Below are 21,395 nucleotides of genomic sequence, written 5' to 3'. Positions count from 1 at the left end.
AGTACGCGTATGCTATCATGTGGTAGTTGTGCGAGCATGCGTGATTGGATATATTCATCTAAAATACAACGGGTGTGTTACCCGTTATACATATATATGTACACTTGTATAATTTGATCAAATGTCTGTCGGTACCAAAATTCCTCGGTCTTGTCCGTGTATCAATTTCTGTATGCGTGTTGAAATTTTGATACAATTTTCTTGAATAAAGAATAACGCGCGAACATCATTAAAGGTCTATTTTAATTTTTTGTATTCTTTTATATTTTCTTTTTTCTTTGTAAAAAAAATTTATATATATATTAAGCATAGTCTTTAATGATGACGTCTCGTGAGAGGAAATATAATTTCAAATGTTTCAGATACTTTTTAAATACTTTTCACAAATTTCAATGTTTGATATCTTGACAATTAAAGCTAGTTTAAGTAGCAATTTTTCGGCGAGAAAGGTCAAGAAAGTTTCCCGGTTTCGTTTTCACTGATGGGCGCCGAGTGGCATCGTCCGCTACTTTCGCTCTCGTTCGAGTTTCAATGTCGCACAAAGGAAACGCACATAAGGGTAACGCGATACGGAGGAATTTGCAAAGACGTTGACGTTTCTCAATGAGATTGTATATAAAAATAGATATAAAGACTACACATAGAACAATATAATAAGACAAATTCCATAAAATTTAGAAAATAAAAAAAAAGAACTTTGATAAATAAATAAAGCTAATAAAAGTAATAAAAAAAGAAAAATTAATAACGATACCATAAATCTCACCTTTCGTATGAATGCTCTCCCGCGAAGTAGTCGAACTGACGTGCAGCGAGCATGCCTCTCAGATTATTTGTATTTGCGTGCTTTTTCAAGATTTAACGCCTTCGATGACTGGACACGATATAGCTGGTCTTTATACGAAGTGTCGGACACAGGTGAGTAGAATCTCGACGTTTCTCCGACTGCGGAAGAGAGTCTTTTATGTCGAATGGGTCAACTATAATGGGGAGATAAAAGACTTAGCCGGCTTGTCTCGCGTAAGCTTGAGCTCGACTACTTTACAGCAATAAAGAGTAGTCGAGCTCGGCTCGTGGGATCCGGATTGGGGATAGTTATATATATATATTTGATACCCTTTCATACTTTAAGCTTCTGATTCCCTCCATCTCTATATAATATAATAATTGTCGACCCCATGACCTACCCCCTCTCCCAACTTTCACTCAACCCTTTCAAAATCCATTCCCGATTCCTTATGTCTCGACTCTTTCTCACGAAGATCTTTAATTCGCGATAAATGTTATTTATAAATTATTTCTCTGTATATATAAATTATTAATTATAAATAACACTATATAATGCATTAAATATTTTTAAATGACACTTATATAAAGATAAAAATTTAAATCGAGGCTGAAGGAGGCCAGAAATACAATAAATGTTTAAGAAATGATTGACAAAATACGGTATATAAAATAAGCAAAATATAAAGCATTATGGATAAGTACTGGATTAACTCAAAATACGACTTTGGTTTTTTTTACAAAAATTACCTAGTTAGAAAAGTGGCTGATGCAGCTGCAATGGATTTCTCACTATTGTTATTTAAGCGAACGCGCGTATAAAATAATAATTTAATGAGACAGGCAATAAATTAAAAAATTCATGTGATATACGATCGCGTTTATCCGACGATTTTTTCCGCGTACATTCTCGATCATTCTCGCACATAACATCGCGTATTCCTGATACAGAGATTTTAAGGGATTCTAGGCGGAGGAAGCATCCGGGGAAAGAGAAAGGAGTCGCGAAACTCACTCACTTGTGTCGGTGAACGCGAGCCATCGCTCGTCGGGGGTAGAAGGACGTCGAGAAAAATTCGAGGAGCAACACCGCTTCGTGAAGCGGAAACCGTAGGTTCTTCGGGCGAAGATCTCGAGACGCGCGAAAGAGAATGGCCCTCGAGTCGTGATTTTTTGTCTTTTCTTTCTTTTATGTCAGAGTCTCACCCTCTCGGTGAAGCCGGGTCGCGGCGAGTCGAGTCGAGCCGAGCCGGCGCGCGAGAGGAACAGAACTGGTCCGCCCTTACTCCGGCTCGCTCTACCTCTGAATCACCCGCATCGCCCACGTATCGCGATGCCGGGGGAGCAGCGTAGGTTTGACTCCTCGCAAACCCCTTCCCCGGGCAACGCCATGCGGTTTCGCGACGAGGCGCCTGCGCCCGGAAACCATGAATGGAGGCACCCGCTCAATGCCGGGCAGGACTTTTATTTGCTCGCGGGAGCACTGCGGCATCCAAACCCTCCCTTTCTCGTCCCTTCCGTCTCTTCTACCCTCCAACGACGACGATGACCTTCAGCCGCCAGCCAGGGTCGATCGGACAAGTCGGATTTCATCCCCGAGAGAGGAACAGGTGTTGCATCACGCAGGAGCGGTCAATCCTCCATGAATACATCGTGGATCCTTATAAGCATCATTAACGAATACGTCCTGGATAAAAAATTATAATGATAATCATCAAGATCTCAAATATTTAGAATCTTAATTCTCAAAAGATCATTTATAAAGAAAAAAATTATTATTCTTCAAGTCTTTTTTTGTCTTAAAATTCTCCTACATTATTCAAATAGTCATTTGATCAAACGAAGAAGCAGAAAAGAGAGAAGATATATGAAGAAAAATTCGAGATATAGGAATGATCTCGTGAGAAAAAAAGAAATGCGATACTAATACACCTTCGCGCGATATTGAGAAAACGCTGAACGAGATACTAAGAATTAGCGGGTGCAACTTTATGAATGGGCGTGAGGGATCAGGCGGTGGGGGACCGTCGTGTCGCTTTAACGATCGAGCGCACCTCCTCTCGTTCTTTCACTCTTTTCCACCCCGTCTCGTTTGCTGTTCTTTCTCTCTCGATTCATACCCTTTTCGGTACGCGATTTCATTCTCTTCCTCCCTCGTCGGCTACGCGCACATACACAATTGTATCGTTCGTATGAGGCCATTTGCAGATGAACGATACATGCCTGTGCATAGCGCACGTGTATACACATCTATCTATACGCGGGGGTGAATCGCGCGTGGATGCTCTTTTCACATACTTGCACACACACATACATGCACACGTGCGCGCGCGCGCACAAAGAAGTACTTTCGCACGAAATTGAATGTTTATATATACAATTTTGATGGCTAGTATTACTTATTGTATATGCGTTGAATGCGTGGGTTGAATGTAGAAATAATCCTACAAATTGGAAATCGAAGTCGTAATTGTAATCTGAGATTAGAAAATAAAAGAGAAGAATGACTATCATTAGTAAATGATATTAACTTATATAATTAATAATGATACTAATAATGATATTAACTTATATATAATATATAATGTAAAATTAAATTTTTAGAAAATTCACAATTTTACCAAGTGTCACTTGCATGTGCAAGATACAAATTTTCAATAAATCTTTGAAATATGAAACGTCAGAACATTCTTTTTGTTTCCAACAAAAAAAAGTTAATTAATTTAACAAACTCTGACATTTACCGAAAAAAAAAGATTTGTAGATCCTGCACGACAGAGAAGTGAGAAAAATGAACATTAATTTTCGTTAATTATTGGGATAGATCTTATAGTAATCACATACGAGAAAAATTGCTTCTCTACATCCGTTCGTCCTTCTCGAATTTTTTCATACATATTAAAAGATCCTACTTTTACTTTATTAATTAATATCAAAGATGATATTAATTAGATTGGAATTTCGAACATTTGTTAAGAGTCTTTTTCTCATATGTAACAGCTAGTAGTCTAATTCAATATTACAATTCTGGATATATAAGAAAAGCGCGAGTAATTCATCACAAAAGCTAAATTGTAAGTGTTAATGCAACTTGAGCCAAATTTATGAACAAAGAGAAGAAAGTTTTTAAAGTGGATAGATTAGAAAAGCTTGAAATATATCTTGCACGTGCAAGTGACACTTTGTATATTGTGAATTCTCTTAAAATTTAATTTTACACGACTCTATTATATAATTTAATATTATTTATTAATGAGTCACTTTCTCTTTTATCTTCTAATCTCAGTTTGCAATTACAACTTCGATTTTAAAAACAATAATCACTTTCTGGAAAATTTTATTAATATATATATATATATATATATATATATATATATATATTCTCATTAAATTTAATTATAATAGTGATTATTGTTTTGGCAGTAAATTTAATAGATTTAACATGCAATTCTAATCTAATTCTTTTCATTTTATGAAAAAGTTAATTAAAACGAAAGGTTATTGTAAACTTTTAAAAAACAATATGTGAATTTTCGATCAAATATCATTTATACCCGAACACGATAATTCGAAGATACCTAGATTCTCTTGGCATCGATGCGTAGCGAATATCGTGATTCGGAGGGGTGGAAGTTACCCCGGCGTGAGTGGGTGGGACGTCGATGAACGAATATCCCCACCAAAGCTACCCGGCGCTGAAAGGAGCGTAGGAGTTTCCAAGGTCATCGCAAGAGCAAAACTACGTAGTACGACGCCTCCGTCGCGACGCCCGCGCACGAGGCGTAGGCGTAAAGCATACGTACAGGTCAGCTATAAGACATTTCGAATTGTCAATGGCACTTAATTGCTACATTTCAAACATGACGTTCCGTATAATTAGAGGAAACGTATGATATTGATGTATGTAAAGTTGAATAAACGAGATGAGAATAATAATTTCTCATTGATAATAGAATTATCATATGATCGTTCTGCAAAAATACATACATATCAGTAACACAGCGTTCAATAAATGCGCGAGAATGTGCGAGAATCAACAAACTCGAACGTCAATATTAACTCCAACAACATTACTGTGTTTGTAAAAAACGCACGTTCTCGTGCATTTTATCGTTATTATTGACAATTATGTAAAATGCTGTATGAAAAAGCATCCCAAAAAAATATTTCTTGAATTATAAAAAACGAACAGAAATAAACATAATATTATGCGACAGAATTTAACATAATATTAAGAAAAAGTCAAAAAATATCTCATTTAAGCTTATAAATAATAGCTATTTATAAAAAAAAATCAAACTTTTTGATCATTCTGGCCACTGCAAATTTAATATATTCATAGATATCAAAATTCTTTCCAATAAATAATATAAAGCAGATTTTTATGTATATTATTATAAATTCTAAAAATATATAGATACAAAAGTCATATAATTAAAATATTTGATTTAAAATGATATATGAATTTCGAAATTTTGAATGTTATATTCGTTATTTTACTGAAGGCGAAAATTATAATTTGAAAAGAATTATTTGAAAATATTGAGAAACATTCTATAATCTTTATAATTGTTCGTCAACGTCAATTATTAAAACTTTTTCGCCATTATCTATTCTGTTTCAAAACGGATTTTCTAACAATTACAATGGAAAATAAAATAAATTTTTGAACCCTTTCATAAAAATATTTAGCAATAAGATAGAATATACGGTAATGAAAAAGTACTTACTAATTTAGAGATATCCTAAACAAGGCAATTTGAAATTGTAAATAATATTTTAACAAACACGAATAGTATTTTTGCCGGTTACGATTACAACACCATTATCTTGCAAATCTTTCAGAGCGTCTTCGAACATTTCACGTGTCACCAACTAAAAAGAAACGTAGGATTAACCAAAAAATATTTGGAAAATTTGGATAAAAGCGTAGAAATAAAATAAAATAAAATACAAGTATAAAAGTATAAATGGATGAAAACAAATGCAAAATGAGATACATAAATAATAAATAAACGCACCATGCTGGACGATTCTTTCAATTCCGTGAAAATTTTCTGGTAGTTTAGCGTCGGTGTCTTCTCTTTGCCTTTAATGAGCTTCTTCAGTGCCTCCACCAGTTCCTGCCTACGTTTTCTCGCAGCCAACGACATGCCTGTCGTTAGGATACTAATATCGATTTTGCCACTCAGTGGATCGATGGCCGATTGCTTCAGTGCCTCTCGATGTAATCTGACGATATACAAATGTTACAATAAATTGCATCATTAAAAATGAAATTGCGTTACCTAAGTATTGCGATATCTAGCTGTTTTTGTTCTTACCTCCAAGCTTCCTCGACGTCTACAATCTCCACTACATTGCTGAATCGCATCTTAGCGTGTGCCTCAGCGAGTCGTATCAGCGACTCCAATTGCCTCGGATAGGCTGTGATCTGTCCGTGACCGCTTCCTACTCTGCGCATATCGACATAAGCCTGGATCAGCCTCTGTTGGCTCTCCTCGTTGAGAATAGGACGAACGTTTTCCTTGGCATAGGCTATATAATCACGTAGAATGCTCATATCCACGATGTCATCCTCTTCCTCTAAATCGGATTTATAATACAGCGATACCAAATGTCTGGCGAGCTTTCTGTCAAATATCTCGTCCTGAGGATCCAGCATGAGAAAAATTAAGTCGAAACGCGACATTAGCGTATGCGGTAACATGACATTTTCTATCACCTAAAAACAAATATAAAGATTTGTAACAGTGCTCATTAATTCATACAAATGTTCAATATCGATCATAATTCAATGGATATTTACCGTTTTATTTTTATTCCACTGCGACTCGCAAGGATTGGCCGCTGCCAAAATACTGGTCCTCGCATTCAATTGACAAATAATACCAGCTTTCGCAATACTCAGCGTTTGCTGCTCCATAACTTCGTGCAAAATCGAGCGCGTGCTATCGTTCATTTTATCGAACTCGTCGATGCAACAGATACCATTGTCGGCGAGCACTAAAGCGCCGGTTTGCAGTACTAATTGACGAGTTTCCGGATCTTTCGTTACAAAAGCAGTTAAGCCGACAGCGCTGGAACCTGAGAAAGAGATCACGAATATGAAATATACAAATATTAAATCAAATGTAACATGTGTTATCGCTAAAAAGGAGCATATTTATACCTTTTCCGTTGCTATACTGCGAGCGAGGTACCAGATTGAAGACGAATTGTAGCAGTTGCGATTTACTCGTACCCGGATCTCCACACAGAAGTATATTTATCTCGGACCGAAAATATTTCTTGTTCGATTTATTCTGTTCTTTTTTCGTCCCACCGAATAATTGCAGCAATATTCCCTTCTTCACGTCCTCGTTTTCGTAGATACTGGGAGCAATGTGCCGTGCCAATCGTTCATACACGTCCTCCTTCTGCGATAGCAGTTTCAATAATTCCACTCTCTCCGGCGGAAATGCGTGATCCTTGCCCTCCTCTTGCTCGTACAGTCTATATGGAACAAACAAGTGACCAAAAATTAACAAAAAATATTAAAAATATATTTTATATAAATTTAATTATAATATATTATAATTAAGTTTATAATATATAATATAAAATATAATTAATATAAACTATATATAGTTTAATAAAATACAAATAAAAAGTGCAAATCTGAAATGTATCTTACCGCTTCGAATCTTGTTTTCTGAAGTGAACAACGTCAACGTGCGTTCTGTAGATAGCGCGTACGTTGGACTGTCGCGGATTAACGCGCATCGGTAACGCGCGATATATACCGGTGACGGAAACTCTGTCACCCGGCGAGACGGCGTCAACCAAATTATTATGTGCGAAAAGCACCACTGTATGAGGGGTCTGACCAGCCGGCATATCGTCCGGCGACTCTTGCAGCTTGATCATTTGCTTGTCGGAGAAATGACTGCGGTTGTGTACCAAATTGAAGCAGTAATTGTTGTTGCAATGCGTGCACACTGTGGGCTCGGCAATGTGACCCCTGTCGATCTCCACAGTCGTCGTGAAAGAGCACACGATACACCTGAAAAACGCCTCTCGCATCTCCGGCATAATGTTCGACGTTCTAATGACCATACCGGTGATCGTGATCAATTGATCTATATCCTCTGGATTCAGGAGACGCATGCTTTTGGTTCTGGTAACATTATAGGGCCGTACTTGAATTTGATGCTCCAACACCGCCGCAGGATATCTCTCGAAGAACATTTCATTCGCCGTCATGTCGAAAGCTGGTATCACTTCCTGAGGATAACATACCAATCGACTGTAAAGCTGTTCGTCGAATGCCTCGAGATGAGCGCAGTTTATATTCAAGTAAGGTTCCTCCAGCGTATGTATCTCTTCGAGCTTTTGCAAGTAAAGCGGATCTGACAGATTCATGTTCTCAGGCAATTCGTCATTCTCTGCTTCTGGATCGATGAATCGCAAGATGAACCGTTTAAATTGTTCCTTACACAGATCCACTACAACATTTGTACCCCAGATTACCAACTGTGGACCGTTTTCAGTCTCTGATGTTCTTTGAGCATTGGGTTCTTCCGGTATCTGTCAATAAAATTTAAATACATTAATAATTTAATTAATAATTAAAAGTATCTATATCACTGTATGATTTTAACTCACTTCAGCCAAGTTAACTTGTCGCATACGTCTGTCAGACTGAACATCTGGTCTTTGTCGCACAGGTGTACCTCTAATACCACTGCGAGGAGTACGAACCGATGCCAAGGAACTAGGTGTTCCATAATTCAACGGAGAAGACAGTTCTACTTCGCTCATACCTGCAGCAAGGGGGCTTGTTTGTAATCGATTCGGAGAAGATAATGGCACAGACGAGGGCCCCTCCGATGATGGTGCAATGGTCTCTTGTGCCGGACGGCCACCCCATCGTAACGGAGTGTCTACTGGATTATTGCCTGGTCTTCTTTGAGGTGTACCTGTGTATAACGCAAAATAAATATTGTAGTTTAAATACATATCCTCTTTTTCGATGAAGATATTCCATTAAAAAGTAGTTCTTCAACCTTGTCTCGTGGACGCGGAAGCAACTCTGCTAGGTGTACCGGCGACCGAAGGAGCTCTGGCGGAGGTTGGAGTCCGGGGCTGCCGCCTCGGGGTGCCGTTCGTCGAATCGTTATCATCCTGCGGAACAGGAGTCCTCGGCGGTCTCATAGGACTCGACATGGTTGACAGAGAAATCGCACACGATAATCTTATACCCTTATTCCAAAATGTATTTCGAACGCATGTAACCTGCACACGCCGCAATTTCCCGCTTAAATGCGAAACTACGTCATCGAGAGGACGCTAGTGTAGCGGGAGTTTTTTTTACATCGGTTCGGTTATATCTTCCATACCTCATTCGTGTATACATCAATCAGCTGATCGACGCGAGGGCGCGTGCGTATGTCATGTCATGGATAGGTCTGTCTCCTTTAACTGGAACGGAATGAAATGAGATAGATAGATATTTAGAAGTTGAAGAGAAAGGGAGGAAAAATAAAAATGAGAGATGGTCAGTTAGAAAAGAAAGGACGAACCTCGTGTCAACGTGTGTCGAGGTCGAAACGTGCCAGTGTAATAGGCGGTTGTAGGCGGAGCAGCGATACACAGCTTGTGATGCAATAATGTCAGTTGTTCGTAGACAGCACGAGCGATTGGTTGGACACGCAGGAGGTCCCAAACGTAATTTAACAAAGCTGCGTAGCAATTAAAGCCTTCTACCTGAGTCTTCCGTTCTCGGAACATAGTCCCTGCTTATACCTGTTCCAGACTCATTCAGGATCGCGTCTGAGATGTATCAATTATTTTCAACGATCGCACGTGATTCCTCATTCCTATTCGATCTTCGCCTGAGATACCTTTGTTAAAAATTCCGTAAGTATTGCCTCCTGTGACATATGATTGTTCGATATGAAGAGTGCTTTGTTCCCTTTTAAATTCGTGAGCAATAAAATTTCGTCGATGATAGAACATCGATGCACAGCAGACATCTAAATTATTGCGTTTCTTTATTATATTATGTACTGCATGTTTATAATTATTATTGTAATTATTATAATTTGTTTGAAATACCTTTGCTTTATGAAGCATCGCATAATTTATTGTGTATCAGGAAAACGTCATGTATGCCATCAATAGAAGACCCTTATTGGGGGGTGCATCCGATAGTGAATTTGAGGATGATTTGGAGACCGAGGTGGATGATCCTAATATTACAATTCCTGATGAGAAACCATTTTTAAAACCATGCGAGCCAAATGACAAGTATTTTCCTCACAATGCTGAAATTTAATTTAAAAATTATCTAAAGTCAATTTACATTTTATAATTTTTCTTTTTCCATATTTTAGATACAATTTTGCACATATTGTATTTTACTTACTTGGAATAAATACATTAATTCCATGGAGTTTTTTTATTACTGCTGACGATGTAAGTGATTGATTTTTATTTTTCTCATAATTATGTCTGGAATATTGTTGGTTATACAATGTTTTTTTCTTCCAGTACTGGATGTATAAATTCAGAGAAATTCATAATGTGACAAATCTTAGTGATACATATGCAGAATTACTTGAGCAAAAGACGGACCTTCAAGCTAGCTTTACTTCTTATTTAAGTGTAGCCAGTGCATTGCCAAGTACTCTTTTTTTAATAATAAATGCATTTATTAGCAAGAGGTGAGTGAAAAGTCATTAGCAAAAACTTATTGTTAAGCAGATGTGTCATAAAAAGTATATGCAACATTTATCCATACAGAATGATTCAAAGTTACTTATCTATTTTTTATATTCTTTTGAACTTTAAAAGCATTATTAAAATTGAGATCAGTTGGAAAAAATTGAAATAAATTGCATACAAAAAAATTACAATCATAAAATATAATTATAATAAATTTCTATCATTACAACTAATTATCTTGTTTAAATTTATATATATTAATGTATTGTAGAAAAGTTAGAAGAATTATAAGTAACTTTGAATTATGTATTAAAAAAATAGATGCAATGTTTTAATAATCAAAGTCTTTAAATATCCAGAATCTCTCTAACCATAAGGATGGTGGGTTCTCAATGTGCAATATTGTTACTATTTATAATGACGACTGTATTTGTTGAAATGGACACTGATAAATGTAAGCAATCAAATTTTACTTTGTCTTTATATCCATTATTGTCTCGTAATGATTAGAACTACTTTATCACTTTAGAAATAAAATAAATAAAATAAAATTAATTTAATCATTTTAATAAACTAAAATTTATTTTAGGGCAAAATCCATTTTTAATTGTTACTTTGACGACAGTTGCATTTGTAAATGGTGTGTATATGCCTTCAAATAGTTAAATTAATACCAGAAATGTAATAATTCCAGTAATTATAATTTTACTATAAGTATTATTGCAATGATATAAAATTCCAGCTGCAAGCGCAATTTTTGGAGGAAGTTTAATGGGTATAGTAGGCAAGTTTTCGCCGAAATACATAACTGCTATGTCTGGTGGACAAGCTCTCGGCGGAATATTTACAGCCCTAGTGGAAATATGTTCCTTGTGGATAGGTGCCAGTCCGGTACTTTCCGGCTTAGTATATTTCATTATCGGCGATATCGTGCTTCTGTTATCGTTGATTGCTTACGTCATTTTAGAGAGAACGGTAAGCCAATTTTATTCAAACATATCTCAGGATTAACTCGTCGAGTTTTCAATCCTCTTAATCATTGTCATACGTAAAATGAGATCATCACTAATAGTCATTGTATTTGTATTACGATGATGCATTGCAGTGTTCTATAATGTATGCAAAGTTACTTATGATAAAATGATAACATGTGTTATATGTATATGTCACAACTGCATATTAACAGCATATTGTATTACTATCAGAGATCCGGACTGAAACAAAATTAGGGTTCGGTTTTGGTTAGGTTTTAATAAAATATTTAATAACTGTTGCAGTTCCAGTTTCGGTTTTTTGATAAATAAAGGAAACCGAAATCGTTTAAATTATGATTTTTTCGGTTACGGTTCCGGTTTTTTATATGTTTACTTTTCGTTTTTCTAATTAAATTAATTTCTAAATTATATTACTTTAAAAAATTATTAATTTTTATGATATATAAATAAACAACACTTCATATTATACATGAAAATATATTTATATATGTATTTATATTTTATATATATATATAACGGAAAACATACTATCCTCACAACTATCGTTATTGCGATAATGTTTCAGAACATTTTAAAAATAATTTATTTTTAATTGTATTGCACTTCGAGGAGGCAGTTATCATGACATTTCTGTCATTTGCAGAAAAAAATACCGAAAAAAACCGTAAAATAAACCGAAAATAATTTAACGGTCCGGTTATGGTTCTGATGTTATAAATTTAATAGAATTTCAATACGGTTTACGGTTTCGGTCCTACTAAAAAAAACGGTCATGGAACGGTTATCGGTTTTGGTTCCGGTTTGGTTCGGGTCCCTGATTACTACAAATTTATCAGTCAAAAGATAGAATTAAATTATGTATAATTCGCTCGAAGAACTCTCAAACTTTTTCTGCTGCATAAAAGATTTTTTATACTCTATCAATCGGATTCGCGAAATTTAATTTGAGAATTATTGCTCTAATAAAAACAATTCTTTATTTTTCTTTTTAGCCATTTTTCAAGCATCATACGATAGAAAAAGTACCTGATCATTTGAAGTCCGAATACTCGATAAATGGGGAAGTCAGCTTCTCAGCAAATCCGAGTGTGTCCTACACGCGGATTATAAAAAGAACCTGGCATTATGGTGTTAGCATGTTTCTTGTATTTTTCATATCATTGGCTGTGTATCCAGCGATCACCGTGTTAGTGGAGAGTCAATACAAGGGGAAGGGCCATGCGTGGAACGGTAAGCCGAGACTTCTGCAAATATATTTCAATATAATTAATATTCCACATCTCTCTCGTGCGAACAAAAATAAATTTACGAATAAAAGATCTGAAATGATTCTTTTAGATATATATTTTGTACCTGTGGTGACGTATCTCATCTTCAGTACAGGCGATTATGCAGGAAGAGTATTATGTGGTATTTTTCAATGGGTGAGAATCTGCATTTTAATTTGCAAAATTTGCATTGTTTTTATGCGTTTTCTATCAATTGTTTTATTATTGCAGCCGAAAAGTAATCCATGGCTCGTGATGTTTATGAGCGTCGCAAGAAGTGTTTTTATACCTGTCCTTATGTTTTGTAATGCGCAACCGAGGCATCACCTGCCTGTTTATATTCACAATGATATATATTATATCTTGATAACTATCGTGTTTGCTGTAACCAATGGTTATCTCTGTAATTTATTGTTTATTCTCGTACCCACGTAAGTACCATCAATTATAAAAATCTTCTGATTATGTATAAAAAATATTTTGTGTTATTGTCTTATATATCGACTTTAGAATTGTGGACAGCCAAGAAAAAGAAGTTGCATCTGCAATGATGGGAGCTTTTCTGGGTATAGGATTAGCATCTGGCGCAGCGCTTAGCTTGTACATGGTAAAGGTTCTTTAATGTTTAATTCTGTAACTGAAGAATGTGTGTGTAAATAAAATACTCGATTTCACTGCCCACTTTGTACATTCCAAATCAGGTAGGATCATAAGATAAAGTATTTAATCTCGAGCTTTTAAATGATATTAACGTAATAATGTAAAATATATCTGTTCAGCTGTATCTCGATTGCTATTATCTCAAACCATTGATGATTTACGAAAAATTTTATTTTTCTGCGGACAAAAATTCTTGTAAAGTTCTGACATCTCTTGACGATTTTACTAAAAACTCGAACTGTATCACACAAACATACATATCATAATCTGTATCAAACATACATATTTTTGATTAATTATTAATTTGTTATAATTGTATATTATTAGTTTTATTTCTATTTGACTATATTATATATAATATATATAACACATATTTTATGCAAATATGTACAGATATACATGTATATGATAATAATTTTGAAATTTTGTTATTAAAGATATTGTGCAATTTATATAATTTGTAATATATTTATTATTTAAGATTATATGTAACTACAAATGTTTATGTAATATGTATATATAACATGAAAATATATAAAGTATTTCTGACTCTAGTCATTGTGTATTGTAATATATATATATATAAATTTTTAAATACTGCATCTATATAGTTTAAAGAAATCAATAATTAGAATACACACATCAATAAAGCCATAGAAAAGATATATCATATTATATATATTATATATATAAAATAGTTTTAGTACAGAAAAATATAAACAATTGTATATATTGTATATATTGTTAATAAGTAAACTCTTTAATTATATGATTTAATTATAATTATTTAATTATAATTTAATTATATAATTCTCTTTCGTTTAATTGTGTATAGAATCTTAAAGGAACCTAGCACATACATACACAACATATTATCATCAAACAAATAAATAATACAAATAGTCAAATGGAAAATTATACTTTAAATTTTAGCTTAAACTAAAAATAATCTCTTGTGCCTAATTTATAAGAAATCGAAAATAATCTCTTGTGTCTTATTATATCATATAAATCAAAATTTAATGTAAAAGTAACTGCAAATTATAAATTTATCACTAACATTATAATTTAAAGATCATAGCCATTAGTTTCAATTTTTTCTTACAGTTGTATTCATGTATATATATATGTGTGTGTGTGTGTGTGTGTGTGTGTGTGTGTACATACATATATATATAATATTTAAAGCTAGACAATATCATCAATATATTGGATGATTGCAAAAGTTCGTGCCCGATTTGCATAGATGGTGGTAATAACTTCAAATCGGGCACGAACTTTTGCAATCATCCAATATTATTGCGTACTTAGATATAAAGCAAAATTTTCTACAAGCAAGTCACAATATTTAGTTGATTTTTCATTTAAAAAAAATATAATAAATTTAATAAATATAATTTTAAAAAAGACGACTCTAAGTGCTGATAATCTCGAAGGTACCGAAATATGCTAGATTTTGATTAGAGAATATTTTTAACAACAAAGTTGTTGTCTATTTGATGCAATTGAATTACTTCTCTAACATGTTTTTACGCGAGTCGTGCACGATGTTAGACTAATAAAATAATACTCGTAGTTATAAATAATAAAGTAGTGCTCACTCATTGGAGCTGACACATATCTCATGATCGATGACACTGTTGTTCCTTGTCGGTGAGTGGAACGAATATTACGCTTATTAAGGGTCGCTGCTTGATTCTACCATCCAGAGTCTTGTCGATTTGTACTAAGGTTTGATCCGAATTCTCAGGGCCCATTGGTAGTATTAAACGTCCACCGGGTGCTAATTGATCTAATAACTATAAATCACAAGATGTCGTTTTTAATGCTTATTCCAGCACATTCGACAACAATTTTGAGCATTTTATTTACCGCATGTGGTAATTCTTTAGCGGCTGCTCCCACGTGAATAGCGTTGTATGGTCCACGATCTGGATACCCCAATCTTCCATCCCCGACTAATTACAATCGTAATTATATAATTAGTTAAATAATTTCATTACTTAAAGAAAACGTAAGAAAAGTAAATTTTTAACAATGTATATAATTGTTTAAAAGTAGACATTTATTTACCAACTAATTCCACGCTTCCAGTGCGCAAAAGTTCCGGGTGGTCGTGCCGAATGTTTTCTTCAGCCATCATTCGAAGTTCTGGAATATGGTCGATTCCAACAACTAACCCATGTTGTCCTTGCATAATGGCCATACACGCTGTTAAGTATCCTGAGCCAGAACCAACATCTAGTGCCCTTCCGCCACTACGCAGTTTCTCCTCAAGCACTTCCAGGGCATACGCATGCTAAAGAATTTCCATTTGTCTCTCAATTTGTTATTTCGTTTCTTCATTTTTTTTATTAGTGTGTATATATATAATTATAAAATATTGACATTATTATGTGCAAAAGAAAAAATCAAAGTTTAATTAAAAAATTATACCATATGAGGAGCACTAATGGTGACGCCGTAACCTATCCCTTGTGGAGAATCTATGTAAGCGTGACTAGGATTAGTATATTTTCCTCTGTCCACAGAATTCATTGCCTCAAACACTCTATCGGATTTAATCACCCTCGATCCTAAAAATAATTTTGAGATATTATCATATATGACATAAACAATATATATTACAGGGACACAAATAATATTTACAAGGATATATATAAATAGAATTTTATCCAATTTAATTTATTATATATATTTTTGTTCTTATTATCACAACCGAACTCTACATATATATAAATATTATTCTGAATGAACATGAATAAGCTATAAAGAGATTTCTTTTTCAAATTATTCACAATTAAAGTTTCAGTGGCCTGGATTCAAAATATATAGAGAGTAGATTGTAAATATTCCTGTTTTCACGAATTGTATTTTTCACTGACGTCGAAGCATGCAATAGTGTGCAAGACCGGCGTGCAAGGGCGATATGTGACATAACATTGCATAACACAAGTGTCGCGCGACACTTACGTTTGAGATGCTGGACGAGCTCCTCATTGCTCCTACCGTGATAACGTCCGTACATTTTGTGTCCTGTATCCCGTGCACCACAGACGAGCACGACAGGCGACAGGATCGCGAGTGTCGTGCAGATGCACTTGATAACGTGGGTCTGAATTTTGACAAGCTTTAAGCCGCCGTGGCGGCTAGTCGAGTCCTAACAAAAGAGTCCAACCCGGCGATCTGTCAGCCGGCCCTCGTCCACCTGATTAGTCGTCGCACCTCCGAGCCTATTTTTGGATATTCGATACGCACCTAGCTATCCGTCAAGTTTTTCCGATAAAGGGTGCGATTTTCTTAAGAATATAAACTCCGGCCGACCACGTTTTTCCGATCTTGATCGACCTCGGGCTTCCGGACACGCGTTCACGACCGAGTATCGCTGCTCGAACACCGACGACCTCGCGACGACTTGACCGAATCGACGCCGACAACGGTCGCTTTTCAAAATAGGATGTTGAAGCGTCCCAGCTTGCCGCGGATCTATAATTCGTCGCGAGGGGCCGATGATGCGATTGGATGACCATTTTCGATTGGCGCTGCACGCAAGTTTGATCGATTCCTCGCGAATTTCGCTCGATATCGAAACGTCATGACGTTTCGATATGCAACGCGGTAATTTATAAATTAATTCGCTGTTTCCATGGCATATATATATATAATCAAACATCCGTGTACTTTTACTGTCCTAATAGAAAGTTGAAAATTGTTTGATAAGCTATCTTTGTGCTGATTTAACTTTTCTTAGAATTGTATATATACACCTACATATATATCAAACATTGATCTAACTTTTCCTAAAATTGTATTTGCGCTTGCATAAATCATTATTTTGTTTGATAAGCTATCTTAATTTTTTCTTGTATAATATTGTATCTTATTTTTGTAATTGATCTTATTGAAATGTAAATATTTGGAGTTCTCGATAACATATATACATGTGAGAGAGTGAGAACACAGTTAGAGAAACAATAATATACGAAAGTATGTATAAAATTGTATTTTATATCGCATTATTAAAAGAGATATTTATCTTTTTATTATTAATTCGTTACAATCCTTTTCTTGCATAAGAATTGAAGTGTTTAATAAATATATATTATCTATAAAAACAGAACAGCACAAGAAATATCAATTTCTGTGCTGCAACAAATTCAAACTTTCCACGACTACGGACTATGATAATCGAATTGCGTTCAACATAAGCGATTAATATAATCGACTGCAATTCGCGTTAATTTATTAATCGAATTATTTAAAGGAATTAATAGCGGAGAGGGAAATATATATATGTAAAATATAATTTATTATATTCCTAATTGAAAACGGAGCATGTTTCATGTCGATGCATGCATGAAAAGAATTGGTTCATCGGAATATCAAATTCCAATTATCGTTGATCAGCGGACGATTCGTACACGGCGGATTTAATCGCTCGCTCGAATTTCGCGTTCGCTATGAGATCTCATTCTCTAAAAACTCTATTAATTACTTAATTGCGTAGTAGGATCCGTAAGAGGAACGTAAGAAACTTGCATCAGTTTCTTCTTCGTGATTGTGCCGTCTGCATTCTTGTCCACCTGCAGCAGATCTTGAAACCTTTGGAAACCTTGTATAGCCACGACCGGACATATCAGTCGACCTCCTGGAGCTAGTTGGTCTATCAACTGCAACAATTTGCACCGTCGCGCGATTACATCTTTGTAAAAGTTGTCAAACTCTATGTATTAACTCTATATACGTTTACCTCTTGCGGTAAAGTGTCGGCCGCTGCTCCAACGTGTATAGCGTTGTAAGGGCCATCATCAGCGTGTCCCAATCTGCCATCTCCCACTAGGCGCATTCATAATGACCTGTTGTTAGTCGGCAGTCTTTATCTTTTACCTTTACAGCAAAGCCATACAGTCAGTGGACAGTGTTCCGTTTGACTCTTCACGGCAACGTACATACCTACTCCACGTGGATGGATCATGAGTATCTTTTATTCGAATTATGCATACATGTAATACTTCTTGAACGGTTTCTTTTTTTTATTGAACGATAAATTTCTATGATGAAATGAGAGACGAAGGAATATTGCGTAATATTGACGAGAGGGAAGAGCTTCGATTGTCAAATGGACATTCCAAGATCGATAAGAGATAATGTTAACAAAGTACTGATAGCTTACCGATGAATTTAATGCGGCTTTCCTTGAGAAAATGCGGATTGTCCTCGCGCACGTTCCTAGTAGAAATTTCTATAAGCTCGGGAATATGCTCGATACCGATTACACGTCCGTGCGACCCCACCATGTATGCCATGCAGGCAGATAGATATCCCGAACCTGAGCCAACGTCAAGTGCCTTGGCGCCATCGAAGAGTTGATCGGAGAGGATTGATAATGCGTATGCATGCTGCAAAAGATATATTTGATTTATAGAACTATTATCGAACTGGTTAAACAATGTTCATATCTACAATGACAATTATTTATATGCAATGTGTCAATATCATTGCTTGGAAAATCTCTGATTGTTTCAAAGCAAATATAAGCTTAACATGAATAACATATAGATGAGATAAAAGAAGGATACTTTCTGATATCCTCATTTTGAACTACATTTCTGATAACTGTTTTTTTCAATATCTTTCTTCCATACATGTAAACACTCTCTTGAATAGGTATATAAATTATGTGTATAATATATATGTATATTAAAATCATTTATTTATATTTTATAATAAATAAAGACATCAACATAAAAGAAGTAATGAAAATGTATTAAGCAAAAGTCTATGAATTAAAGTTTTATTTGAAAAACTTGATAAAGATTATATTGAGATAGCTCTTGCCATCTAGATTAGTAATTACATTTATAAAAAATATACATTTTCTTCATTATACAAAAAGATATTAGATGTTGTGAAACTTAAAATATGTAGCACATGCTCTTACCATATGCGGTGCACTGATTGTCACGTTGTATCCAATTTTTCTAGGACGATCAAGATAAGGATCTGATTCGTGACAATATTTCGCTCTGTCGACAGTGAGCATTGCGGTTTCTGCTCTCTCCGTTGCCAATATGCCAGCATCTGTGAATAATCTGTCCCTAATTGCTATACAGATAAATAATTATGTCTAACAAAAAGAAACACTCAGCATTATTGTTTGCATTAATTAAGCCAGCCCTATGATGATCGCAGGGATCATTTACCTTTGAGCTTCGTCACCATTTCTTGATTTGTAGTGCCGTTGCAGTGCCATGCCATGCTTTGTGGACTGTCCTCTACGATCGATCAGGCTTCGTAGCGCAGCCAAGATCTGTTTTAAATAAAACAACATATAGATTCGACTGACAGATTGATAAGACAGAATAGACCTAAGAGAACAATTTATATCGATGGTCCGATTTACATGAAGGACAAACGATGAGCTCGATCAAAGGAATGGAATAAAAAAGAAAACAAAAGATTAATTAAACGCACCTCGAAGACGTGAACAGAGTCTCATTTATCGCGAAACGCCCTCATTCCTCTTGCATGTGCGTGCCTAACATGGCCGTGAGAATACAGGTAGCGACCTTAGGGAGCATTAGTGTGGGGTGTGGGTTATAAAACAGCTGATGCGGGACGCTATCGATTTGCTCTTCGCGAGATAAGGGACTATCGCGACCGCGAATTTCTGGCGATTCATGCAGATTTAAATGCTAAATGAGAGATGAATTTGACAGCTTCGAACGCATCGAGCCACAATAAATTAAAAAGAAAATTCCAATTATTGCAAAATATTAATTTTTATTGACGAAAAGTAACAAATAAAAAATAGTAACATCAATTTTTTATCAATTTCTGAAACTTGCGATGGATAACTGTGACAATAAATGAAATAAATAATATCAATCGTGTATTTATTTGAGGAAAGCTTATACTTACCGAGAGAGTTCAATTACATAACTGCAATCTGTTGCAATTTGCAAATCTATATTTGTGTCATCGTTATTTAAGGCATTCCGAGCGGAGGATCGATTTTGCGCATTTTGGATGCGAGTTCAGTCGCGTCAGCGATAGATAGAGAACACTTTTCGCGCGAATTTTATCCGATAGAAATTTGAAAATATTCTTTTCAAATAACTCGAAAATTCTAATTGGCTATACATCCGAATAGATCGTGTCACATGTTGGCCAATGTAAGTCACGTTGTAACGCGTCACGGTTGGCACTAATGCAGCTTCAAACACGAGGCGCAATATTTGAATTTAAGAAGAGAGAGCTAGATAGATCAATCTTTTCAATCTGTAATAAAAAATATGTCTTTTGATTTTTATGTATCTTCTTCTTGGACCATCAATTGTCATCATCTTTTTAAAACCCTTCAAAAATAAATTACGATTTGCTCGTTTGTGTGTGTGGTTTGATAAATAAATTATAATTTTATCAAATTTTTTATCATTATAATTTTATAATTAAAAATGATTTATCCTCTCCCAAAAAGTTAACTTTATTCATAATTCAAATATTTATAATTAAAATTCAGAAAGAACTTATTCAGTCAAAAGCATCAATGATTAATATGTAGTTAATATAACTAATAAGAAAGAAAAATTGAAAAAAAATTATTCAGATATTTTAATTTCAGTCTTGAGAAAAATGAACATAAAGATAGATAGTTTTATCATATGATTTCGCAACTGTTCACATTCTTATAAGATTAAAGAAACGTGAAAATTGACAGTAAAACATTATTCGTTCAATTTAAAACGAACACTGACAGATTTGTTACTTTATGGAATAATTAATAAGATATTTAACGCTGATTAAAAACTTGCAATAAATAATGCAACTACTACTAGATCCTGCCTGTATGTTTCCATTGTCGTTCGATATGATTCAAATAATCGAAAATTACACGTTTATCGTATCAACTTACGCGTTATCATGCGAATGCAGACATTTTCGTATCACAATAAGCTCGCGCCAAGTCATAATTTTA

At 34.8% G+C, this 21,395-nt stretch overlaps 4 protein-coding genes across 8 annotated transcripts; 1 reads left to right on the top strand and 3 right to left on the bottom strand.

The window, feature by feature from the left end:
• Positions 1 to 1,807: 1,807 nt before the first annotated feature.
• Positions 1,808 to 9,480, bottom strand: Dpa (disc proliferation abnormal). Of its 3 annotated transcripts, XR_014426116.1 has the most exons (10): positions 8,835 to 9,085; positions 8,434 to 8,747; positions 7,463 to 8,355; positions 6,959 to 7,281; positions 6,596 to 6,873; positions 6,111 to 6,511; positions 5,808 to 6,018; positions 5,517 to 5,661; positions 4,365 to 4,596; positions 1,808 to 2,473 (listed from the first exon to the last, which is right to left on the bottom strand). XR_014426116.1 is itself a non-coding variant. In XM_083046850.1 (9 exons), exons 1-8 carry the CDS (start codon positions 8,992 to 8,994, stop codon positions 5,566 to 5,568), a joined length of 2,676 nt encoding a protein of 891 aa, XP_082902976.1. In that variant the 5' UTR covers positions 8,995 to 9,085; the 3' UTR covers positions 4,235 to 4,596; positions 5,517 to 5,565. The 3 variants fall into 3 exon arrangements, 2 of the variants coding, with proteins under 2 accessions (XP_082902976.1, XP_082902977.1); XM_083046850.1 differs by lacking the exon at positions 1,808 to 2,473 and having other exon boundaries at positions 4,235 to 4,596; XM_083046851.1 differs by lacking the exons at positions 1,808 to 2,473; positions 4,365 to 4,596 and adding an exon at positions 9,351 to 9,480 and having other exon boundaries at positions 5,267 to 5,661; positions 8,835 to 9,249.
• On the top strand, positions 9,356 to 13,421 carry Ent1 (Equilibrative nucleoside transporter 1). Of its 3 annotated transcripts, none has more exons than XM_083046869.1 (11): positions 9,356 to 9,495; positions 9,583 to 9,687; positions 9,926 to 10,077; positions 10,164 to 10,245; positions 10,321 to 10,493; positions 10,854 to 10,948; positions 11,084 to 11,134; positions 11,237 to 11,469; positions 12,482 to 12,719; positions 12,828 to 13,188; positions 13,268 to 13,421. In XM_083046869.1, exons 3-11 carry the CDS (start codon positions 9,935 to 9,937, stop codon positions 13,377 to 13,379), a joined length of 1,488 nt encoding a protein of 495 aa, XP_082902995.1. In that variant the 5' UTR covers positions 9,356 to 9,495; positions 9,583 to 9,687; positions 9,926 to 9,934; the 3' UTR covers positions 13,380 to 13,421. The 3 variants fall into 3 exon arrangements, with proteins under 3 accessions (XP_082902995.1, XP_082902996.1, XP_082902994.1); XM_083046870.1 differs by lacking the exon at positions 9,356 to 9,495 and having other exon boundaries at positions 9,548 to 9,687; positions 12,828 to 12,913; positions 12,989 to 13,188; XM_083046868.1 differs by lacking the exon at positions 9,356 to 9,495 and having other exon boundaries at positions 9,548 to 9,687.
• A 145-nt stretch (positions 13,422 to 13,566) lies between these two features.
• On the bottom strand, positions 13,567 to 20,833 carry LOC145941068 (protein-L-isoaspartate(D-aspartate) O-methyltransferase-like). Its single transcript, XM_083046876.1, has 9 exons — positions 20,339 to 20,833; positions 19,892 to 19,986; positions 19,621 to 19,727; positions 19,359 to 19,509; positions 18,591 to 18,816; positions 15,854 to 15,993; positions 15,491 to 15,716; positions 15,290 to 15,375; positions 13,567 to 15,216 (listed from the first exon to the last, which is right to left on the bottom strand). Exons 3-9 carry the CDS (start codon positions 19,668 to 19,670, stop codon positions 15,040 to 15,042), a joined length of 1,056 nt encoding a protein of 351 aa, XP_082903002.1. The 5' UTR covers positions 19,671 to 19,727; positions 19,892 to 19,986; positions 20,339 to 20,833; the 3' UTR covers positions 13,567 to 15,039.
• Positions 17,451 to 18,584, bottom strand: LOC145941067 (protein-L-isoaspartate(D-aspartate) O-methyltransferase-like). The gene is made up of 2 exons (XM_083046875.1): positions 18,168 to 18,584; positions 17,451 to 18,087 (listed from the first exon to the last, which is right to left on the bottom strand). The coding sequence occupies exons 1-2, from the start codon at positions 18,261 to 18,263 to the stop codon at positions 17,905 to 17,907; spliced, it is 279 nt and encodes a 92-aa protein (XP_082903001.1). The 5' UTR covers positions 18,264 to 18,584; the 3' UTR covers positions 17,451 to 17,904.
• Positions 20,834 to 21,395: the final 562 nt, after the last annotated feature.

This window comes from Prenolepis imparis, unplaced genomic scaffold (genome assembly GCF_030444845.1).
Source record: "Prenolepis imparis isolate NDT839.2.m4 unplaced genomic scaffold, iyPreImpa1.0 SCAF_9, whole genome shotgun sequence".
Taxonomy (NCBI): Eukaryota; Metazoa; Arthropoda; class Insecta; order Hymenoptera; family Formicidae; genus Prenolepis; species Prenolepis imparis.
This window is presented reverse-complemented; position numbering and strand designations above follow the sequence as displayed.

Excerpts from the sequence above, each read along its gene's own strand:
- Dpa (XM_083046851.1), bottom strand. The coding sequence starts at position 8,994 with ATGTCGAGTCCTATGAGACCGCCGAGGACTCCTGTTCCGCAGGATGAT. Across the intron at positions 8,356-8,433 it reads GACAAGTTAACTTGGCTGAA|ATACCGGAAGAACCCAATGC; the intron begins GTGAGTTAAAAT and ends TTTTATTGACAG. Across the intron at positions 7,282-7,462 it reads AGAAAACAAGATTCGAAGCG|ACTGTACGAGCAAGAGGAGG; the intron begins GTAAGATACATT and ends TGTTCCATATAG.
- Ent1 (XM_083046869.1), top strand. The coding sequence starts at position 9,935 with ATGTATGCCATCAATAGAAGACCCTTATTGGGGGGTGCATCCGATAGT. Across the intron at positions 10,494-10,853 it reads AATGCATTTATTAGCAAGAG|AATCTCTCTAACCATAAGGA; the intron begins GTGAGTGAAAAG and ends TTAAATATCCAG. Across the intron at positions 11,135-11,236 it reads GACAGTTGCATTTGTAAATG|CTGCAAGCGCAATTTTTGGA; the intron begins GTGTGTATATGC and ends ATAAAATTCCAG.
- LOC145941067 (XM_083046875.1), bottom strand. The coding sequence starts at position 18,263 with ATGCGCCTAGTGGGAGATGGCAGATTGGGACACGCTGATGATGGCCCT. Across the intron at positions 18,088-18,167 it reads CCGACACTTTACCGCAAGAG|TTGATAGACCAACTAGCTCC; the intron begins GTAAACGTATAT and ends AAATTGTTGCAG.
- LOC145941068 (XM_083046876.1), bottom strand. The coding sequence starts at position 19,670 with ATGGCACTGCAACGGCACTACAAATCAAGAAATGGTGACGAAGCTCAA. Across the intron at positions 18,817-19,358 it reads CAATCAGTGCACCGCATATG|CATGCATACGCATTATCAAT; the intron begins GTAAGAGCATGT and ends TATCTTTTGCAG. Across the intron at positions 15,717-15,853 it reads CCATTAGTGCTCCTCATATG|CATGCGTATGCCCTGGAAGT; the intron begins GTATAATTTTTT and ends GAAATTCTTTAG.